At 43.7% G+C, this 19,155-nt stretch overlaps 1 protein-coding gene across 2 annotated transcripts in view; it reads left to right on the forward strand.

The window, feature by feature from the left end:
- GALNT2 (polypeptide N-acetylgalactosaminyltransferase 2) overlaps positions 1-19,155 on the forward strand; it is a 140,704-nt gene that overhangs the window by 70,337 nt on the left and 51,212 nt on the right. For both annotated transcript variants that reach the window (XR_004645061.1, XM_034765132.1), the window contains exon 3: positions 5,919-6,072. Coding sequence is in view for 1 of the 2 variants with exons in the window: in XM_034765132.1 (XP_034621023.1) it covers positions 5,919-6,072 (154 nt within the window). In the remaining variant the exon portion in view is untranslated. The remainder of the gene's footprint in view (positions 1-5,918; positions 6,073-19,155) is intronic.

Below are 19,155 nucleotides of genomic sequence, written 5' to 3' on the forward strand. Positions count from 1 at the left end.
GTACAGATTCAGTTGTTGGAAGAAGGCTCTTGTACAAGAGGTGCTCCAGTTCTCTCCACTGGTGGGACTGGCAGGTGGTATGCACTCCCCGATGGAATATGATACTTAACACATGAGCCCAGCTTCAAGCAGGAGCGGGCCATTTTAGCTTCAAATTGGGGGGCGGGGGAAACGGCTTTTGTGATATATATGGTGTTTCTCTTGTGTAACAGTCTGTCTAGGCTAATGTGTTGGCTATAAGCTTTGTGCTCCAAAGCAAAGTGACATCTTTTCCCACTCATATCTGACATTCTCTAGCATAGAACATATGACTGGAGCAAGGAGTCCAGTGTCTTTGTTTAAGAAGAACAGGGACATTTCCTGAGGTATGAGCTAGGAAAGCCCCAAGTGACCGTGTGATGTGCTCATTTATGTATTATCAATGTAGGTTTGTTCCTCTTCCTAATACTCCTGTTGCTATAAAGCCACTGTTTTTGCAGCAGTGATAAATATGCATAGCTAGAATTAAAGCACCAAAGAATGTATTAAAAAAAAAAGCTAATAACTTATTAGAATTGTTTCCAATGCCTAGCACTCTACTTGAAGGACAATTGTGTATTGCAAAGGAAATTACTTTCCACCAGATGGTTCCACAGTATGTGTTCTTTCATTGATCTTCTATACAAATCCAGATGCTTGGTTGGGAGAAATTATAACTAAGCATCTGGACTAGTATAGATGATCTTGAAGAAAATTAACAACCTAGGCAAATTTTCCTCTGTACTTTGTTGAGCAGGATTTGCTATAATTTAAGCATGTTTTTGTTTTGTAATCGTAAAATCTGGTGCAGCATAAACTATTTAAATTAATGGTTTTCCACCCTACAGTCTTTGGCCCAGCTTGTTTTAGTCACTTAAGGAAATATAATTATTATGAACATTTGCTTTCTAGCAAAATAAATAAATATATTTATTTATATTTGAGTATTACACATCATAGATTAGAAATTAATTTTTTTTAACAGTTTATTTTCCAGTTTATCCATGTTCATAAAGACTTGGTGGTAATTCAGTTAGTTTGCTTTCTAGCAGTCCTTTCTCTGTAACAGGCCTCTTTGCAAATATGTTTAATACCTCTCACTTTTACTATAGTTTAGCTTTTCTTGTGACTTTTAGCTGCAGCTCTTCATTTGTAGGGATTAGGCTACTTACCCATGGTTTAGGGCAATGGTCCCCAAAGTATGAGGCGTACCCCCCCCAGGAGGTGCAGCGGGGAGGGAGCGCCACCCACCCCTGCCCTGTCCCGCCCCAGCTTTGCTCCGGCCCCAGCCCTTGGCCCCCACTCTGGGCCCCTGGGAAAAGTTTGGGCACCACTGGTTTAGGGGTTCCAGGCATATATCAAATGCTTTTGGCTTTCTTCCTGAGTAGGGGAGACCTTTCCATTGGTTATAGGGAGAAGACATGGGTGATGGGATGTGTATGGGGAAAACATGGAAAGGGGGGATTTAGAGGTTTGGGAGAGGACAGGAGCTGGAGGATATGGAGCCAGGAATGAGATCAGATGCCAGAATGTTCAGAAAGGAGATCTGTTGACCAGTCTCTCCTACCTGAGTAAGAATGATGAATAAGAATCAACATACTCTTGCAGAATATACAAGGCTCTGATTACAACGCTCAAAGAATGTATTGTCACAGGATTATACGCTTAAAATGCTGTACTGGTATGCATTATGGGTTGCACATAATGTTGTGAATACACAGTTATGGGATCTCTAATCCAGACTTCTGCAAGTTTTGTGCAACTTTTTTAAAGCAAGTGGTTAGGCTTCAGCTATTTGGCTTTTTCCTCCTTTTCTCTCTTCGGCTCATTATTCCCTTCCTGCTTTTCAGTTGAGGTTTAGGAGAGCTGCTGCTTGTTTCAGCCTTCTGCGACGTATTTCTAGAGCTCTAAGAAAAGCAAGGAATTGTTTACTGAGAGCTCAGTGCACAAATATTTTAAAAAGTAGAACTTGGGAGTCAGTGTTTATACAAAGCCATTAACGTTTTAAAGGTAAATTGACATTTTACTATCAAAAACTATTCACGGTGCTGTGTTCAGGGGTTCTCCCAACAAATTTTAAGGTGGCCTTAAAGTGCGGCCACCAACTCTTGATGGTGGCTGCTGACAATTTTTCCTAAAATACTTAACTTTAGAAAAAACAAATTAAATATTCACATATGCATGTCCAAATCATTGTAATTTATTTATGTAAGGCTTTTTTTGCAGACTCGGTAATTAAAAATTCATGTACAGTTGTTTCTATTCTTAACTGGCCTAAACAGAATAGAAACACAAATAAGGTGCTTTGCATGTTTTGCTTTTTTGGTTGCGTGTTTTTTTTTTTTTTAAGACTTGCTAGCAAGTAAGTCTTCTGCTGTGAAAAGTGATATTTGTATACTTGTTAATGTCCCTTTTAAAGCAGACCTACTCAGCCCCAACAAGCTGGCGGACAAATTAAGCTTTGGATTGGGAGTTGAGTAGGGGGCCATGGGATGATGGGGGATAGATGGGAGGCAGAAGGGGTCAAGGGCGATGAGGGGTCAGTAGTATGTATTTTGTAAAACTAAATGTCAGTATTACATTAAAATAGCCTTTATTTTTGAAACCAGAAAAGCCTTAGGATTGAATGCATTGCACTTTATAAAATGGAAAACAAATATGCATCAAATAATAGAAGTTACTGTAGTTCAGTATGAATAATCAGGAGTATAGGTGATTGTCACAGTTTTGGGCTAACTAAACCTTTGACTTCCTCTGTGGTCTGCTCAAGGGATCCCCTCTCAGTCCTCTAGCCATCACCATTCTCTGAGCCAGGGACACACATCCCTCTCCCTCTTAACCCAGGGGGTTTAGATTTGCAGCCTCCTTGTTTATCTCCACAAGTCTGAGTCTGAGTCCAGCACCTGCGTGTTGCTTTCACTTTCAGGGCTTTGACCAGTGTATGCCAAGAGTTCCAAGTAGTTAAACAACTCTTTCAGAGCAGAGCACATTTATTTTAGGATAAAAAGCCTTGGAAGAAAACATGTAAAACAATAAAAGGATTAATTGCCTAAGTTCACCAGAAGCCCCCCACCCAGTTCTTATGGGAATTGGAATCCCTGATAAATTCCAAGATCTTTCAGATCTTTCAGTCAGGCTTTGGCTCTCTTGGTTATCAGGTCATGTCCGTTTGTAGCCCAAGAAGCCCGCTCTGTCAGTTCAGACTCTGCCTTTATATCCAAAACCCATTTTTGTTTTCAAGCCTCCTGAAACATGTAAAACCAGTCACTGCCCCTTTTCCCAGATGGTCAGGCTTCAAACGCTGGGTATCTGCATAACCAGCCTTGGGATTTTGCATTGATCATCAATAGTGATTCCACAGGGAATTCACCCGGTGAGCCAGGAACACACAAATACTTAGAACGTTCACAGACCTTTGTATCATGTATGCCCATATCGCCTGGCCTCTCAATATAATAGTCTCTGACGTTTTTCACGCTTTCAAGGGCTCGCTCAAATATACAGATAACATTCCTAATGTTAAATACAGAGGTCTAGAGGTATACCTGTTTGCCATATCTCTCACAGTGATATTGAACATATTGGTTGCCGGAGAGCTTGCAGGGATATTGTGGAACACTGCTAGGAAGACCAGTTACCATGGTGTAGCTGCAGCATTAGAACTAGTGGCATATGCTATCTCTTTAAAAGTGCCGAGTCACTGGGTGCAGGAGAAGTGATAAGCCTTGTTTCAAGTAGGAGCAATTGTGCATTATTGCAAACTGTTGTGTGAAGATGTCCTAAGTGTTTGCAATGTCAGAATTCTCAAGTGTAGAACTGCCTTCAAAGGGTAGACCCTTGAAAATGTCCTGAGAGAAATTTTGGAAGACTCATAGAAGTTTCTTTTCACCACTTTTAAGGTTGGGCTTTAACAACTACGAAGTGTTCCCTCTGCTGCATTTTCACTAATTGGAAGCTGAAAAATCTGTCTGTCTCCCCATAGTGCTGTAGTCTCTCCTCTGGCTCTCTTCACAGGTTGCTAAATAAATGTTTTTCGGTCTGTTACATTTTGGTCTCTCTGGTTCTGGCTTTTCTGCATGTTTTCTTCAGCCTCTTTTGGGAGGTAAATTCATTTGTAGGAGGTGTTCAATCTGAACTAATTGAATAGCTCTTAAACCTGTAATCCAAAATATAGGCATCTATGTTCTTGCTCTGTGACTAGACTCTTAAAATATTTACTTCCGTGGCTCCTCTGCTTTTCACTAGTACTTGCTGTTCAGGTAAGCTGTCAGTATTTGAACTCCGAACACCACCACAGGCTTGGTCAGAGCTAACTTCATCAGCTCCTCAGAGGGCTCAAACCCTAGAGAATCTTAAATCTACTCAATGATTTTTCTTTTCAGTAAACAGTTTCCATTCTTGATGGATTTTTGTGTCACACAATAATTTGGTATCAGTCTTATTTTCCAGCAGAAATTCCAAATGGAATTCTAGCTGGCTATATCTTCAATCAGTTGTGTAACAGACAGCTCTAACTCACTTTGCGCACACTGCAAATTGGCAACAGTAAAGGTGTATTTGAAATGTCTGACCACTCTCTGGCTACCCTAATGAATGCCTGTTATAATAGTACATCCGTGAAGCAGAGCAGCAGGTTACATGTAAAGTATCCTAAAGTATACGCTTTACTTGCCTAAAAACTTTTGTTAGCATCCATGGGGTGCTCCAAGAGACTGACTTTCTCTCTGCTAATCTGCCACTTACTGGACTTGCCCAAAAATATGTCTGAAATGTCAGTTCCCCGTGTTGCTTTTGAAAAACTCTCAGTGAAGCATAACTTCTCCTTGTGAACACGTTAGTTGTCAAACATACTAACCCCCAAAAGAGTGTTGCTTTGTGTCATCATTTGTTGCTACACAGCAACTTCAGTATGATACCTTGAAGAACACTTCTGCATTAAAATTGCATTTAGTTGTTAGGGGTAACACTATTTGTGCTCAAGTGGTTTTGAGTCATAAAGCGTAAATCCTGTACAGTTACAATAGGTAGGCTGTCAATAGTCATATAAGAAGGAATAATTTATTTAAAATGAAGAGTTAAGAACAGAGTTTATCATTTTTTCTAGATGCAAACTTTCAAGCTTCTGGGGTATATCACAAGATCAGTAATTTTATGAAAGGGTCCATCCTCTTAGAAGAAAACATTGTTTTACCTTAATTGCATACTATAGTGTTAGAAGAAGCAGGCTTTGGATAAAGTATACATCCCCATAAGCATGCCAACTACTGTATTACCTAAAAGCTACAAAGTGTTCCAACTAGTTCATGTATTTCATATCAAAGTGGTCAAGTGTCCTAACTATTGGTAGCGTGTGTGTGGGTGTGTGTGTCTTACAATATAACTTATAAAATTTACTTGTAACCAAGTTTATGAAGAACAGACCTTTAGAGCATGGAGATACAAATTATTACTTTTAAAGATGAGACTGGCTAAATTAAACCATAGTGGTGTGGTTTGGTTTAGTGAAGTTAATTGAAATCTAAACTGGAAAAACTTAAATGTGTCTTTCTTGGGGTGTAAATCTGTGCTTGAATCATCAGCTACCTAATGTGGAAATGTCCTTTGAAGGTGGAGCATATGGTTCCCGAGGTTAAAATCTGTAACTGAGGAAAGCAGCGTGGTCTAGTGATTACAGTAGCAGCAGGACTAGGAGTCAGGATACTATTATTTCAGTTCCTACTGAAACTTTGCACTAGTCAATTGTGTGACTCAGAGCAAATAACTTTGTGTTAAGGCTTCATTTATTTTAAAGCACTTTGATCTCGTAAAAGCGAAAACTTGATTTCAGACATTTGAAAACTAGAGCTTAATGCTTCAGATCTATGATGCAAATATTTAACTTTGTTTTTTTTCCTTTTCAGGAAAAGTTCGATGGCAAGATTTTGATCAAGACAGTTATGTTGGTGTTACTATGGTCCGATCTGGTCAGGACCCATACGCTCGTAATAAGTTCAATCAAGTAGAAAGTGACAAACTGCAAATGGACAGAAACATACCTGATACCAGGCATGATCAGTAAGTGCCTAACTCAGCAGTTGTTGAGTTAATCAGTTATTCTTAATTTACGGCTCTTGAGCTGCATAAGTCTCTCTTCTGTACCCTGCACAGTTGTGTCTAAACTGCCACCAATGAGAATTTCCTGGCCCAAGCAGCTGGGCTGATCGTACAGCTTGAGTTTTAGACATGATAAAAAATGCTTAAGCTTGCCTAAACTTTGTCTACTGTACAGTTTCTACTTCCCTTATCACCAGTTGAATTCACCAGTTGAACTGGTGGTGAATTACATGTCTTGTTTTTGCTAGTGTTGACAAAGACCTGGTGGCCATTTTGTAGTGTCTGCGTGTCTAGTATTTGCTATTACTGGATCCCAGGCAGAATAAGCAAAATGCCAAAAACTGTAGCACTTCTGTTGCAGGTTGCCTGTGGAGATTCAGGAAGAGTCATGAACTGCCTGAAGCTCAAATCCCATCCTGAGTAGCTGGGCTGTGCATCATAGAATTCCTTCAGGTCTGGGGGTTGATAGAATCCACATGTGTATATACCCACTCCTGCTCTTTGAGCAGTACTCCATCCTCAGGCTGTGGTAGCTTCCACATTGCTTATGCCCCAAAATACATGGGGTGAATGTTCAGTGGATTCACAAAGCAGTGGGACAACTGGGTATCCGTACACAGGAATACAACGGGGCTCCATGACATGCTGAGAGTCCACATCCTCTGGCCAGCCTTCCTGAATGCTGCCTGCCTGCACATGAGTTAGTGTAAGGAAGAGGACACACTTGTTTGCTCCAAGAGGTGTGAACTACCTCAGTTTATATCAGTGGGGTGTTAACTCTGAAATCTGTGGGTACGCATACACTATGGGGACAATACTGGCATAGTTTCAGCACCCTAGCTATGCCAGCATAGCCCCATGGTGTGTAAACTCACCAACAGCAATGGAAGGGGTTTTTCTGTCACTGTAGGAACATCACGTCCTAAAACGATGGTAGCTAGGTTGACGGAAGCAATTTTCTATCTATGTAGCTGCATATATCCTGGGGGTTAGGTTGGTGTAGCTATGTCAGTTGGGTATGGATTTTTTTCATATCCTGGGCAGGGGAAAAAGTATGTGTCTGCTTTAGCTTTTTTGAGGGTTAAAACTATGCATTTGGAATGTCTACCAGACTTTGAGCATTTCCCTCTTGCCCACGTCAACCTTGTGTGAACCTTGAGCACTGGTGACAAGTAGGCTAAATCTTCTGACTTGTTACCCACTGGATGACTTATCAAGGGTTGCATTATTCATGATACTACAAAACCCAATACTGTGTTATGTCTTACTGCAAAGTCACTGGATAAGGATGTGATTCTTCAGCTGTTAAAGATTAGCTAGTTACCTAGTATTGTAGACAAATAAACCTTATTTTTAATAGGTATACATAGGCGTGGGAACTCTGGGTGCAGGGAGTGCTGTAGCACCCCTAGGTTTTACGCAGAGCCGCTGGCCCCTCACCTAGACCTCCACTCCCCAGCCCGGGGCTTGGGTCCCGGTCGCTGGCCCTGTTCCCTGGCTGCTGGCCCCGTGCCCAGGGCTCCGCGCCGGGGCCCTGCTCCCAGCCTGTGGCCCCAAGCCCAGGACTCTGCTTCCCAGCCCGGGGTTCGGGTCCTGGCTGCAGGCCCTGTACCCCGGGCTCCAGTCCTGGCTGCCTGCCCACTTCCCGGCTGCTGACCCTCTACCCAGGGCCCCGCGCCTGCGGCTCTGGCCCTGCTCATTGGCCCTGTGTCCGGGGCCCCGCACCCAGCCCCCTCCTCCCGGGGTCCTGGTCGCTGGCCCCACTCACGGGGCTCCACTCCTGACCCCGCATGCAGGGTCCTGGCTGCGGGCCTGTGCCTGGGGCTCTGCTCCTGGCCCTGTGCCCACCCCCAGCCTTTCCCCCTTACCCCTGTTTGGGTTCTTCCTTCCCCCCACCCCCGGAGACACGGCACTGCTCCTGGCCCCTACTGCGGGGGTCGCGGAAGGAGTAAGGGAACTAGATTTCAGCACCCCCGCTATTAAAAGGGTTCCAGCACCACTGTATGTATATCAAAGTAGTGTGCGTAGACCTCCAAGTATAAGGCTGTAAATTACTCTCAAAATTGAAAGTGGCTCCCAGAGTCCCTTGTCATTAACTTACTTCAGTGTTTGTATTTACACTTAGTTTTATGGGAATATTATCTTAGTATAGTGCAGTGTTTCTCAAACTGGGGTCACCGCTTGTGTAGGGAAAGTCCCTGGCAGGCCAGGCCGGTTTGTTTACCTGCCCCATCCGCAGGTCTGGCCGATCGCGGCTCCCACTGGCCGCGGTTCGCCACTGCAGGCCAATGGGAGCTGCTGGAAACGGCGGCCAGTAAGTCCCTCAGCCCGCGTCGCTTCCAGCAGCTCCCATTGGCCTGCAGTGGTGAACTGTGGCTAGTGGGAGCCGCGATCGTCCAGACCTGCAGATGGGGCAGGTAAACAAACCGGCTCGGCCCGCCAGGGGCTTTCCCTACACAAGCGGTGACCCCAGTTTGAGAAACACTGGTATAGTGAAATGAAAAGTTGCTGTCTGGGATATTGATTTATCACATGGACGCATTTGTGTGATCAAATCACAAGCTCAGGATTTGTCTTTTTGTTGGTGTTTCATGTTAGTATTAAATGTTAAGCTGAGCAGCATAAAATCATGCTATTGGTAGTGAATGGTATTCATGCACATGATGATGATGGAAAGAGAACTTTAACATGAAGATTACTTTGTCTTCACTAGTGGTGTGTTTTTTTTTTTTTTGTTTTGTTTTGTTTCCCCCTGGGGTTGAGTTCATAGGAAGAGGTTAAGTGAGTAACTAGCGAGTTATCATTACCAGCTGTCCTTGGTAATTTACAACATTCTGGGCATTAGGTGGCCTGGCATCTCAATGAGTGGCACATTATGACCCTAATTTAGCAACCACCTATGGCTTTATGCCCCCCGGACATCAAGAGAGATTATTCTAAAAAATGAAAGAGCAGAAAAGGGGATTGATTTCTTTAAAGGGAGGAGTTAACATTTAACACAGAATTCTAGAATGACAGATGAGTCAGATACTCAGCCTTTTTGAACAATTCCTTCTCCCCACTCAGTGCTGTTAAATGGCCAGGAAAGAATGTTGGAGAACTCACACTGATGTCTGGGGTGTCCCTAGAACACATTTAGTAAATGGAATAATGAAATCTATTAGGCTGATGGATTGAAAAGGCTAAACTTAGAGGAGCCCAACCAAAACTGAAAAACAAGTCTTTTTTTTTTTTTTTTTCCTCCCCTCGTTGAGGGCTGGGTGATAAGAAAGGATGGTTACAATTGTGAATTACTTTGACTTTTCCTTACTTCAGGCTGAACATAGTCTTATAAATATTTTAATGTTCTTTGGTTTCTTTCAGAATATGCCAAAAGAAATGTTTGGATCAGAGGGTGTCCTCAGCTGTTTATGATCATAGATTATTAGAATGAATATATAAATTTGAGAATTAACTTACTTTGCACCCCTATAACTACAAAAAAATTAGTTTTATCCTTTTACTTTCTACAGTTATAGTTATATTGTGTGGCCTTAATTAAATTGTGTTCCATTTTCAGAATGTCTTTTGAGTTCACGTGGCATAAATCATCTGTGTTTGGTTCAACTTTTTCTAATAAAGTCTGTTATAGGGGCCATCTATCCCAATACTTGAATTAGAGTTGTCTTTGGAAAAAATGATGTTTATAATACATCTGTGCTTTCCACTAATAATATAGCTTTTTGGGGTAGCTGAGTAGTGTAATGGAATTGAGCTCCACCTATTAAAAAAGGAGGCAACAAAAAATACTCCTTTCGGAGACTATTAGAAAGGCAGACTAATTGACGAGAACAGTAGCTCTCTTGCAGTGTCTGGAACTTTGCCCTGCAGACTCTTGTAAATCAATTAGCTTATAATAGAGACGACATGTGGTTGCTTTACAACTCTTGACCTGTTGATGGTCTTGTGACTTTCTTGCTCAGGGGTGTGAAAAAACACCCCCCTGAGCGCAGCGAGTTGCAGCATTGTAAAGTGCCAGTATAGACAGTGCACGTGTGCTGGGAGCTACCTCACTGAGGTGGGGTTTTTTTAGACCACTGGGAGAGCTCTCTCCCAGCACTGCGTGGCGACCACACAAGGCACGTTAAAGCACTGCCGCAGCAACGCTTTAGCATTGCCAGTGTAGCAAGCTAGCCCTTGGGCTTGGTCTACACAGTGGAGTTGGATTGACATAGGCTGCCTTATGTCGACCTAGGAGCATGCACAAGGAGGGGCAAGTCGGGACGTTCCCCCCCCCCCCCCCCCCCCAAATAATTGGCAGAGCAACAGAACTCCTCTGGCCCCAGGGCTGTGGCGGGGGCACAAAACATGCCCCTCCAAAAGCAGTGAAATTTAAATTCCTTCGCACACCCCTGTGTCAACCTAACTATGTACGTGTCTACACTACAATGTTGCTCCTACCAATGTAAGTTGCCCACTACACCAACCTAATAACGCCACCTCCACAACAGGGTAGTGCTTAGGTTGGTGTAGATAGGGACACAGTGTCTGTGTAAACACTGCATTATACTTAAATCATCTGTTGGCTGCCAGCCCTGCATGAGGCTTACAGCCGGAGCCCACCCATCCCAGAGCTCAAAGCTGGAGCGGCCTGGTGATGGGGCTGACAGCTGGGAGCCCCGGGGCGGGGGGCATATAGCTCGGGCTGTGGGCCCTGGGTGGGGGTGCTGTCAGTGTCGCACAAAGCCCCACACAGTTAAGTTTGTGGAAGTGCTCCTAGTGAGGACGTGCACCACCAACAGAGAGGGTGTAGTGCGGCCATGAGCTGCCGTAGCTGTATGTCGACCTTCGGCTATGTCTATGCTAGCACTTTCGTCGATTAAAATTTATGTCGCTCAGGGGTGTGAAAAAACTACCCCATTCTCTCCCCCGAGCGACATAAGTTACACCAACAGAAGCGCTGGTGTGGAAAGCACTGTGTCAGTGGGAGACGCTTTCCTGCCGACATAACTACGGCCGCTTGTTGAGGGTGGTTTAATTATGCTGACGGGAGAGCTCTCTCCTGTTGGCATAGAGCAGCTACACAGGAGACGGTACAGCAGAGCAGCTGCAGTGGCACAGCTGTGCCTCTGCAAAGTCTCTTATGTAGACATAGCCTAATTTAGATCAACTTAATTTTGTGGTGTAGACAAGGCCTTACTCTTGGGTCTATTCATTTGTATTCTGTTATCACCGTCAAGAGCTCTTGAGTAGCTTAAAGAGTGTCTTGGCTTAGTACTAGTGGCTCTTCTCACTATCATCTCAGTTAGTTTGTTCCTACCCACACTCTTTGTTTTTTGGAATCCATCGTCTCTAGTGCTGACTATAGACTACCATTTTGGTATTTAGGCATGCCACTTTCATCTCAGGGGTAGCTGTGTTAGTCTGGATTTGTAAAAAGCATGTGTCTGACGAAGTGGGTATTCACCCACGAAAGCTTATGCTCCAATAAGTCTGTTAGTCTGTAAGGTGCCACAGGACTCTTTTTGTTGCCTTTTACTTTCATCTCAGAATCTCATGCTGTTTCTGTACAATTGAGAACATTGGCAGAGTGCTAATACGATGGTTCTCAACTGGGGGTCCGCAAGCTGTTTCGGGGTCTGCAAGCCCTAAGCTGCCCGGTGGGGCTAAAGCTGGGAGCCCCAAGGTCCCCCCAGCACCCCATGGGGCAGGAACCTTGAACCCCCCCCCCACCCGTCTGACATCTGAAGCCCCAAGTCGTGGGCCTCCCCACGCCCTGCAGGGCTAAAGCCCTGACCCTTCCCCCCCGCCCCCCTTTCCCCTCGGTCCTGGAATTTGTATAGCATGTTGGGGGAGAGAACTCTCAAAGAAAAATGTTGAGTACCCCTGTGCTAATGGATCCACTTTTAGCACTTAACAGTCCCCAAATGGAAAAGTAAATATCCCAGGACCTTGTGGTGATCAAATTCATTATGAGAGATTTGATGGTCCACACATCAAGTTTCAGCTTAACCCATTCATTTTATATTCTCATTGAACAAAAGGGAAACTGTGTAACCTTCATACACAACCCCAGTGCTATTTGGCAGTCTGCTTGGAAGCAGTCCTCCTGAGAAAGGATAGGCCTGATATTAAACTCCAACGTCTCTCATCACATTTTCATTTCTTCACTGAAAATTTTTATTTAAATCTGTATTTATATTTTCATTGTTCTCATTAGGGTTGGAAAGACTTGTATACTTAGAGGCAGTTCCATTTCTTGGCTATCTATGTTCTGCTGTAGCTGTAAGGAAATCTGAGAGTTTGGTGTCTTTGTTTAAAAAGGAGAAGGCACTCTCCATTTCCTGACTTACTTGTAAGTTCAGTGGAAAAGCATTCTAGTAGGGATGTGAGATGTTTTAGACTGTGAGTGTAGAGATGGGCTCACTAACCAGAACAGGTAGATGTGTTCTGAACAACCACACTTCTCCAAGTTGCACATAAGAGCACCCAACTGTGGGCACTGCACTCCTTATCCAGTCCCCACAGGACTGCTTAACTGAAATCCGCATCTGAATGGAATAGAAACTAGATGAAAATAAACCCACAACCTTTTTTGTTGTCATCCAAAGTGCTCCCTCTTCCTTCCCTACTCGCTTGCGTTGCCAAAAATACTGGAGACAGGAAAGGAATTAAAGGATTCATAGGTGGCCTGTGATCAGGTGGCTTTCCCACACTTCTCCAAAATACAGTCCACACACTGTAAAAGCCCAAAGCTTATCCCCTTCATGATGTTTGGCTTCATTTACAAAGAAACAAATAACTGTTTGCATTCGAGACCCCAACTGAAATCATAGTTCCATTGTGTTAGGTGCTTTACAGACACCTAGTAAGAGTCGTTCTCTGCCCCAATAACAAATTTCAGCCCAAGCCTTCTCCCCTTCTTTAATGCTGTTAGGTTTACTCCCTGAGTTCTATTGAGCCTGAGGCCTCTCAACCCATACTGTTGCGCCCACCAGTGAGCCGGAATACATCGGCAGTTCCCTGCAGCATACAAACACCTGCTGAGAGGGAGGGCCAAGAGAAGGACTGCCATGCTGGTACAGGAGCTAATGGACTCTTAATTCTTGAGTGAAGCCTAAAATCTGATGCCTCTGTCTGCATTTGGGGTGTCAAAGATCATGAAAAGCACAAGTAAGTTACTTTCTTCTCAGTACAACTAAGCACATCTCTTCAATAATACAATAAAGCCTTTTAAAAAAATCTGTGGCAGGAACATCTTGAAAGTAAAGTGAAATACAGAAGAAAGTTTGCATGTTAACAATTGATCTAATACACTTTCTATGTACCATAACTAAACAGCCTTGAGAAAAAGGGGCCCTCAAACTTACTGCCTTTTAAAGGAAGAAATAATCAGAGAGCCCTCCCCTCCCCGGGTTGTGCATTAAATGGATTTTTAAAGGGGTGGTGTTTAATTTTAGACTTTAAAAACTGTTTCTCAAGTGTTCAAAACACTATTTATTTATATCAAACACATTTGTTTGGACACCCTTTATTTTGTAGCTTTTATGTATTTAAAAAAAAATTGAAGGTAAAGTTATTTCATTTCAGAATAAAAACTTGCAGACCACTTCCCTGATTTCTGAAGACTTTTTTTTTTTGCTTTAACTACAGTGTAAGCAATGTTGTTGCAAGCTATTTAATCAAGATTAAAGCATTAGTCATTCACAATGTGGGTCTCTTCAATAACTTGAGGAAAACAAAGTGAAACAATCCACCTGGCTTAACTGTAGCTCTTGAATAAATATACTTAGTGCCAAAAGTATTATAATTAATGGAGTCAATCATAAGTAGGTTAGATAAATACAGAAATCAAGTAGTTAGGTTAGTTAAACATGGCAGTTATTTGAAGATGGGAGAAGCTAGGAGAGGCAGCAGAGAGGGGGATGGGGAAGGCATCACCTTTGTTTTCTTTAACAATTTGTAACTACAAATTGTATAGCAACCTAGAATTTCCTCATGCTTTTGATAGGCATGTGATTAGAAGAAAGTCTTGTATATCTAATGTCAATCATTCTGGAAAACAGGAAGAATTCAGTATTTGTTTCCCTTGCTGCCAGGAAAGTTATTGAGGGCTTGTCTACACTTTCAGCAATGTAGCTGCATTAGTGCAGCTGTACCACTGTAGTGCTTAATGAAGACGCTACCTATGCTGACAGAGTTCTCCCATCAGCGCAGGTACTCCACCTCCCTGAGAAGCAGTTGCTATGTCAACAGGAGAAGCCCTCCCATTGACATAGCACTGTCTACACTAGGAGTTAGGATGGTATAACTGCGTTGCTGAGGGGTGCAGATTTCCACGTGCCAGAGCAATGCGGTTATAGCAACATAAATTTGTACTGTAGACTAGGGCTCAGTAAAGCAGAGGAACTTGCCTACAGTGTATTGAGCAATTGTAAAGAGATGGCCTTTTATTTGCCTTTTTGAGGTACACTTTAATGCGTGAGAAATCTAATCCTACGTCTGTTTCAACACTGCACTTTCATTTTAAAGCATAAAATCTGAGCCCCCATCTTGTTATAATTTCAATGAGCTTATTGGGTAATGGGTATCTTGGAGAGTTCCTCCTTTTTGTGTTGAATTGTGATGGCTGGTATCCTTTGGACTTGGCTAGAGTAGATGGAGAAACTAAGTATAACAAAGTATATCATACATTTGCAAAATGGAGATACTTTCCTTTGTGGAGTATTTTGAGATCCACTGATTGAAAAGCTCTATAGCACCTAGTTTTTGTTGAGGTGGATTGAAAGAGTTTCTCACAATGGTTTCCTATGCTGTTGAACTCCGTATGTTGACTGTATGCAGAATGTATAGGTCTTTTTGATCACTTTCACTAAATCATCCTATAAGGACGGCCCTATTCTGGGGAGAGTTAGAAGGATCCAGGGAACAGGAAGCTAACAAGGAAGATACTCCTGGGAAAGAGCTGCTTCTGTGTTGTGCTTATCATGTGGAGTTTGCATTAGAACAAAAATTGACAGTACCTCTATAAATTAGTTTTTTAGAGTAGTTCTCAAAATGGCATCCACCGACTGCTCTGTCCAGTTTCCATACTAGATCAAAGAAAGGGAGTCTTTTGCTTTTAACTTGGGCAAAGATAATCACGGCACCAACCTGGAAACAGAAAAGTGATTTGAAATATTTGAGAAAGAAAGAAATGCTTTTAAGATCTGAGTTTGTGTCACAGACATCTGAGTTTGTTTTGTGTCATGTTGGCTCCAGCTAAATTGCAGGTGATTTGGGTGGAAGTAGTGTATTTTCTCTGAAAAGTTTCTAATTCTTTTCTTAAATCCTCATGGATTTTTCCCTTTTTTTTTATCTCAAGCTTTACTTCCTAATTTTTTTTTTTTTTTAAAAATGGACTGCTTAAACTGCTTTTATGAGTTAGGCTTGTAGATATATCAACTTCTATTTGACATTTATTTAAATAGGTAGGCATTTTACCAGCACAGAATTTTCATCTTTTCTTTAAATTCTGAGGGTGTTTAGAGGAATTTAAAAAAGTTTCCAAAAGTTTATTTTCTTTAGTCATAAAAGTGAAATTAGATTGGAGGTGGAGGGAGAGTTTAGACCAGGCGTGGACAAACTTTTTGGCCCGAGGGCCACATTGGGATTGCAAAACTGGATGGAGGGCCGGGTAGGGAAGTCCGTGCCTCCCCAAATAGCCTGGCCCCTGCCCCCATCTGGCCCCTCCCACTTCCCGCCCCCTGACTGCCCCCCTTGCTCCTTGTCCCCTAACTGCCCCTTCCTGGGACCGCCTGCCCCAACCGCCCCCTGGGACCCTACCCCCTATCCAACGCCCCCTGCTCCCAGTCCCCTGACTACCCCGATCCCATCCACACCCCCATCCCCTGACCGCCCCCACCTTTCCCCGAACCTCCGCCCCATTTAACTGCTCCCTGTCCCCTGACTGCCACCCTGTGGCCTCCCACCCCTTATACAACCCCCCGGCCCTGGCCCACTTACCATGCCGAGCAGAGCTGCAGAGCAGCATGTCTGGTGCCACGCCGGCCAGAGCCAGACACGCTGCCGCTCAGCTTGGCAGGAGCGCGCAGCTCCGCCACCCAGAGCACTGCCCGCGCGGCGGTGTGGCTCTGCGGTGGAGGGCAGGCAGCGGGGAAGGGACTAGGGGCTAGCCTCCCCAGGCAGGACGGTCCTGCTGGCTGGATGTGGCCCGCGGGCTGTAGTTTGCCCACCTCTGGTTTAGACCGATAGGAGCAGCCTGGGACAAATGGAAGGCAACACTGAGAGGATCTGTTTTGTTTTGTTTTGTTTTGTTTTTTTAAACTATCCCCGTGATATCAAGTGTGCTCATACAATGGTAGGTTTTGATGATCCCTCACAGTGGCAGTAACTGTGTTAATATCATGGTGGATGCCTCTGTACAGTCGAAGTTACAGTGGTAACAATGCTGAGCACTAACATCACAGTAACTTCCATGACAGATGCAGCTCCTAAAATTTCAGCCCTTAGCTTCAATTGTAACAACGTTTTAAAAGCTTAAAAAAATTTCTTTGCCTTGCCACACTTCTGATGGCATCCTTTTTAGTAGTCTTTGAAGTGACTTGACATTTGTAATTTATAGCACTTGACTGTGCCCGAATAGGTTTATAAAGAATTGATTATCCAGCACAGCTCTAGTATTAGTTAAAGATGTTGGAAAATTGGCTGTTGATCAGATTTTCTTTTAGGGAAGTCCAACCAAAAAAAAGGCTTTTTACAAAATTCTTGACAGTGGAGTGGCAGGATGTGCATCTTGAACACAACTGCAGTATCATCCTATTTTGCAAACACTGTTTGTGGTTCCATGGCTAAGGCTGAGTTGAGTTTTGCACTTAAAGCAGGAATTCAAACACTTTATGCATGAAGAATAGAATATCATTCCCAAAATTAAAGTACTTTTTGAATATAGAATGAGAAATATAAATAGGTCACATTTAAAATATACAATAGGCAAATTCTTTCAGATCATTATGCAGTAGTTCAAATTTGGAGCCTTGGATTCTCCCTTAAAATAGGAGTGAGTTTATTCCCAAGCTTACCTTTTTCAAGGCAAGAAGCTTCTCTGCATCAAATAACTTTGACATTTCATAAGATGGATTCTGCTTCAAATTTCCTCATTTGCAAAAGTGAAACAACTAAATTAAGTTAAATGTTAAATCCTACTACATGTTATTGAATGTTAACTTCATGATTCACTGGCAAATAGAACAGACTCAAGGTCATTAAAGTGAGATATGTTTATACAAGTTAAAGAAGAGCAGGTTAATGCTGTTTTTTGGGAATACTAGTTGTAGTGTTAGGATATCTAATCCGTTTGAGTTGCTCTGGGCCAAAAAATAAAATGCATGACAGCAAATTCAATTTTCAGCATATGGAACCTTTAAGGGACTGTGTTGTAAGCCTGTACTGGTACGACCATTCACAGCGTTTAGGGCAGTGGTACTCAGTTTTTGTAATGCTTGGGTCCTGCTGGCAACCTGCTGAGAGCCAGAGAGTTGTGTGTAATTTGCATATAAATGTACATAGGATTTTAATAAGAGAACCGCGTTACCCTCCCCCCCCCCCCCCCCCAAGGTGGATAAGTAAAAATGGAAAAATTTTATAACCCGTTCATAAGCCGACCCTATAACTCAAGGGTCAGAAAACTGGCTCCCAGGCCATCAGGATAAGCCGCTGGGGGAGCGAGATGGTTTGTTTACCTCAAGTGACCGCAGGCACGGGGGTAAACCTAAGTAAACAAAGTGTCCCGGCACCCCAGCTGCTTACCCTGATGGGCTGGGACAGCAACTGGTGGGGAAATTTTTTGGGGGGAGAAGCTGGGAGTCAGGGGAGTAACCCCTGGGACCCCCACACTCTCCCCATCCCATCCCTTCCCACCTTATCTGGGGAGGGCCAGGGGAGGATGTCTCTGACCTGGCTGGAGCTGCTCCGGCAGGCTGGGTGACGCGGCCGCAGCCTGCTCCGGCGAGCCAGACCGGGTGGTGTGGCCGCAGCATGTTCCTTGCTCCCTCTGTTGGGGGGAGGGACTATGTCCCACCTGTCCATCTCTATGCCCGTTCATAAGCCAACCCCCTTCGCTGGTGTTTCCCTTTTTTTGCCAAAAAAATTTGGCTTATGAACGAGTATATATGGTAAATTGGTAGCCTGGCTTTCAGAAATGCCGTGCATCTGCAACTGCCAATGGAAGTCCCAGTTTCATTGAGGAACAATTGGACTTTTTGAACTGCGCTGGTGCTATAGACAATATCAATGTGTCCATTCTGGGCTTACCCCTTTAAGTCAATACCTTCATAGAGAAGGCTGCAACTTCCTGGTGATCCGAGCCTTGGTGCATCACTGTGGCTGGATCCTGCATAGATGTTTAGATGGGGTGAAAATGCACGTTATAAGATTTTTAGTAATGCTCCACTTTTCTGCTGTGGACAAAGAGGCATGGTATTCTCACCCCACAATGGACATTAATGTGGTATCCAACGTCACTGTCACTTTACAGTCCATGTACGCCAATAGATTCTGAGTCACGAAGCCAAACCTGGCTCTGCAAATCTTGATAGACAACAGTTCAATTAGAGCATGTCTACAGCTGGGAGCAAGTCTCCCAGCCTGGGCAGACAGACTTGTGCTAACAGGACTTGAGCCTAGTGCACACTAAAAACAGCAATGGACGTTGCTGCACCAGTGAAGGCTTGGGGTAGCTACCTGACTTGGACCCACCCAAATTTCTGGATTTGAGCTCAGGTGGCCAGCCCGAGCCATTGCGGGTGCAGCATCATTCAGGCTGCTATTTTTATTGTCCTACCTCAAGCCCCTCCAATGCGAATCTGTCTGCCTGGCTGGAAGGCTCGTTCCCAGTGGCAGTGTAGACCTTCAAGGCTTGACGGGCATAGCCTTGACGTGTAATCACAACTGTTCTGTGAGTATTTGTGTACCATTGCAAGCGTGTGTGTGTGTGTGTGTCATGCTATAGGTGTGCTAGGGATTTGGAGTTGTTAACACTAAAATTATGTAGTGTAGATGGGGCCT

Source organism: Trachemys scripta, chromosome 3, assembly GCF_013100865.1.
Source record: "Trachemys scripta elegans isolate TJP31775 chromosome 3, CAS_Tse_1.0, whole genome shotgun sequence".
In the NCBI taxonomy this organism is placed as follows: Eukaryota; Metazoa; Chordata; order Testudines; family Emydidae; genus Trachemys; species Trachemys scripta.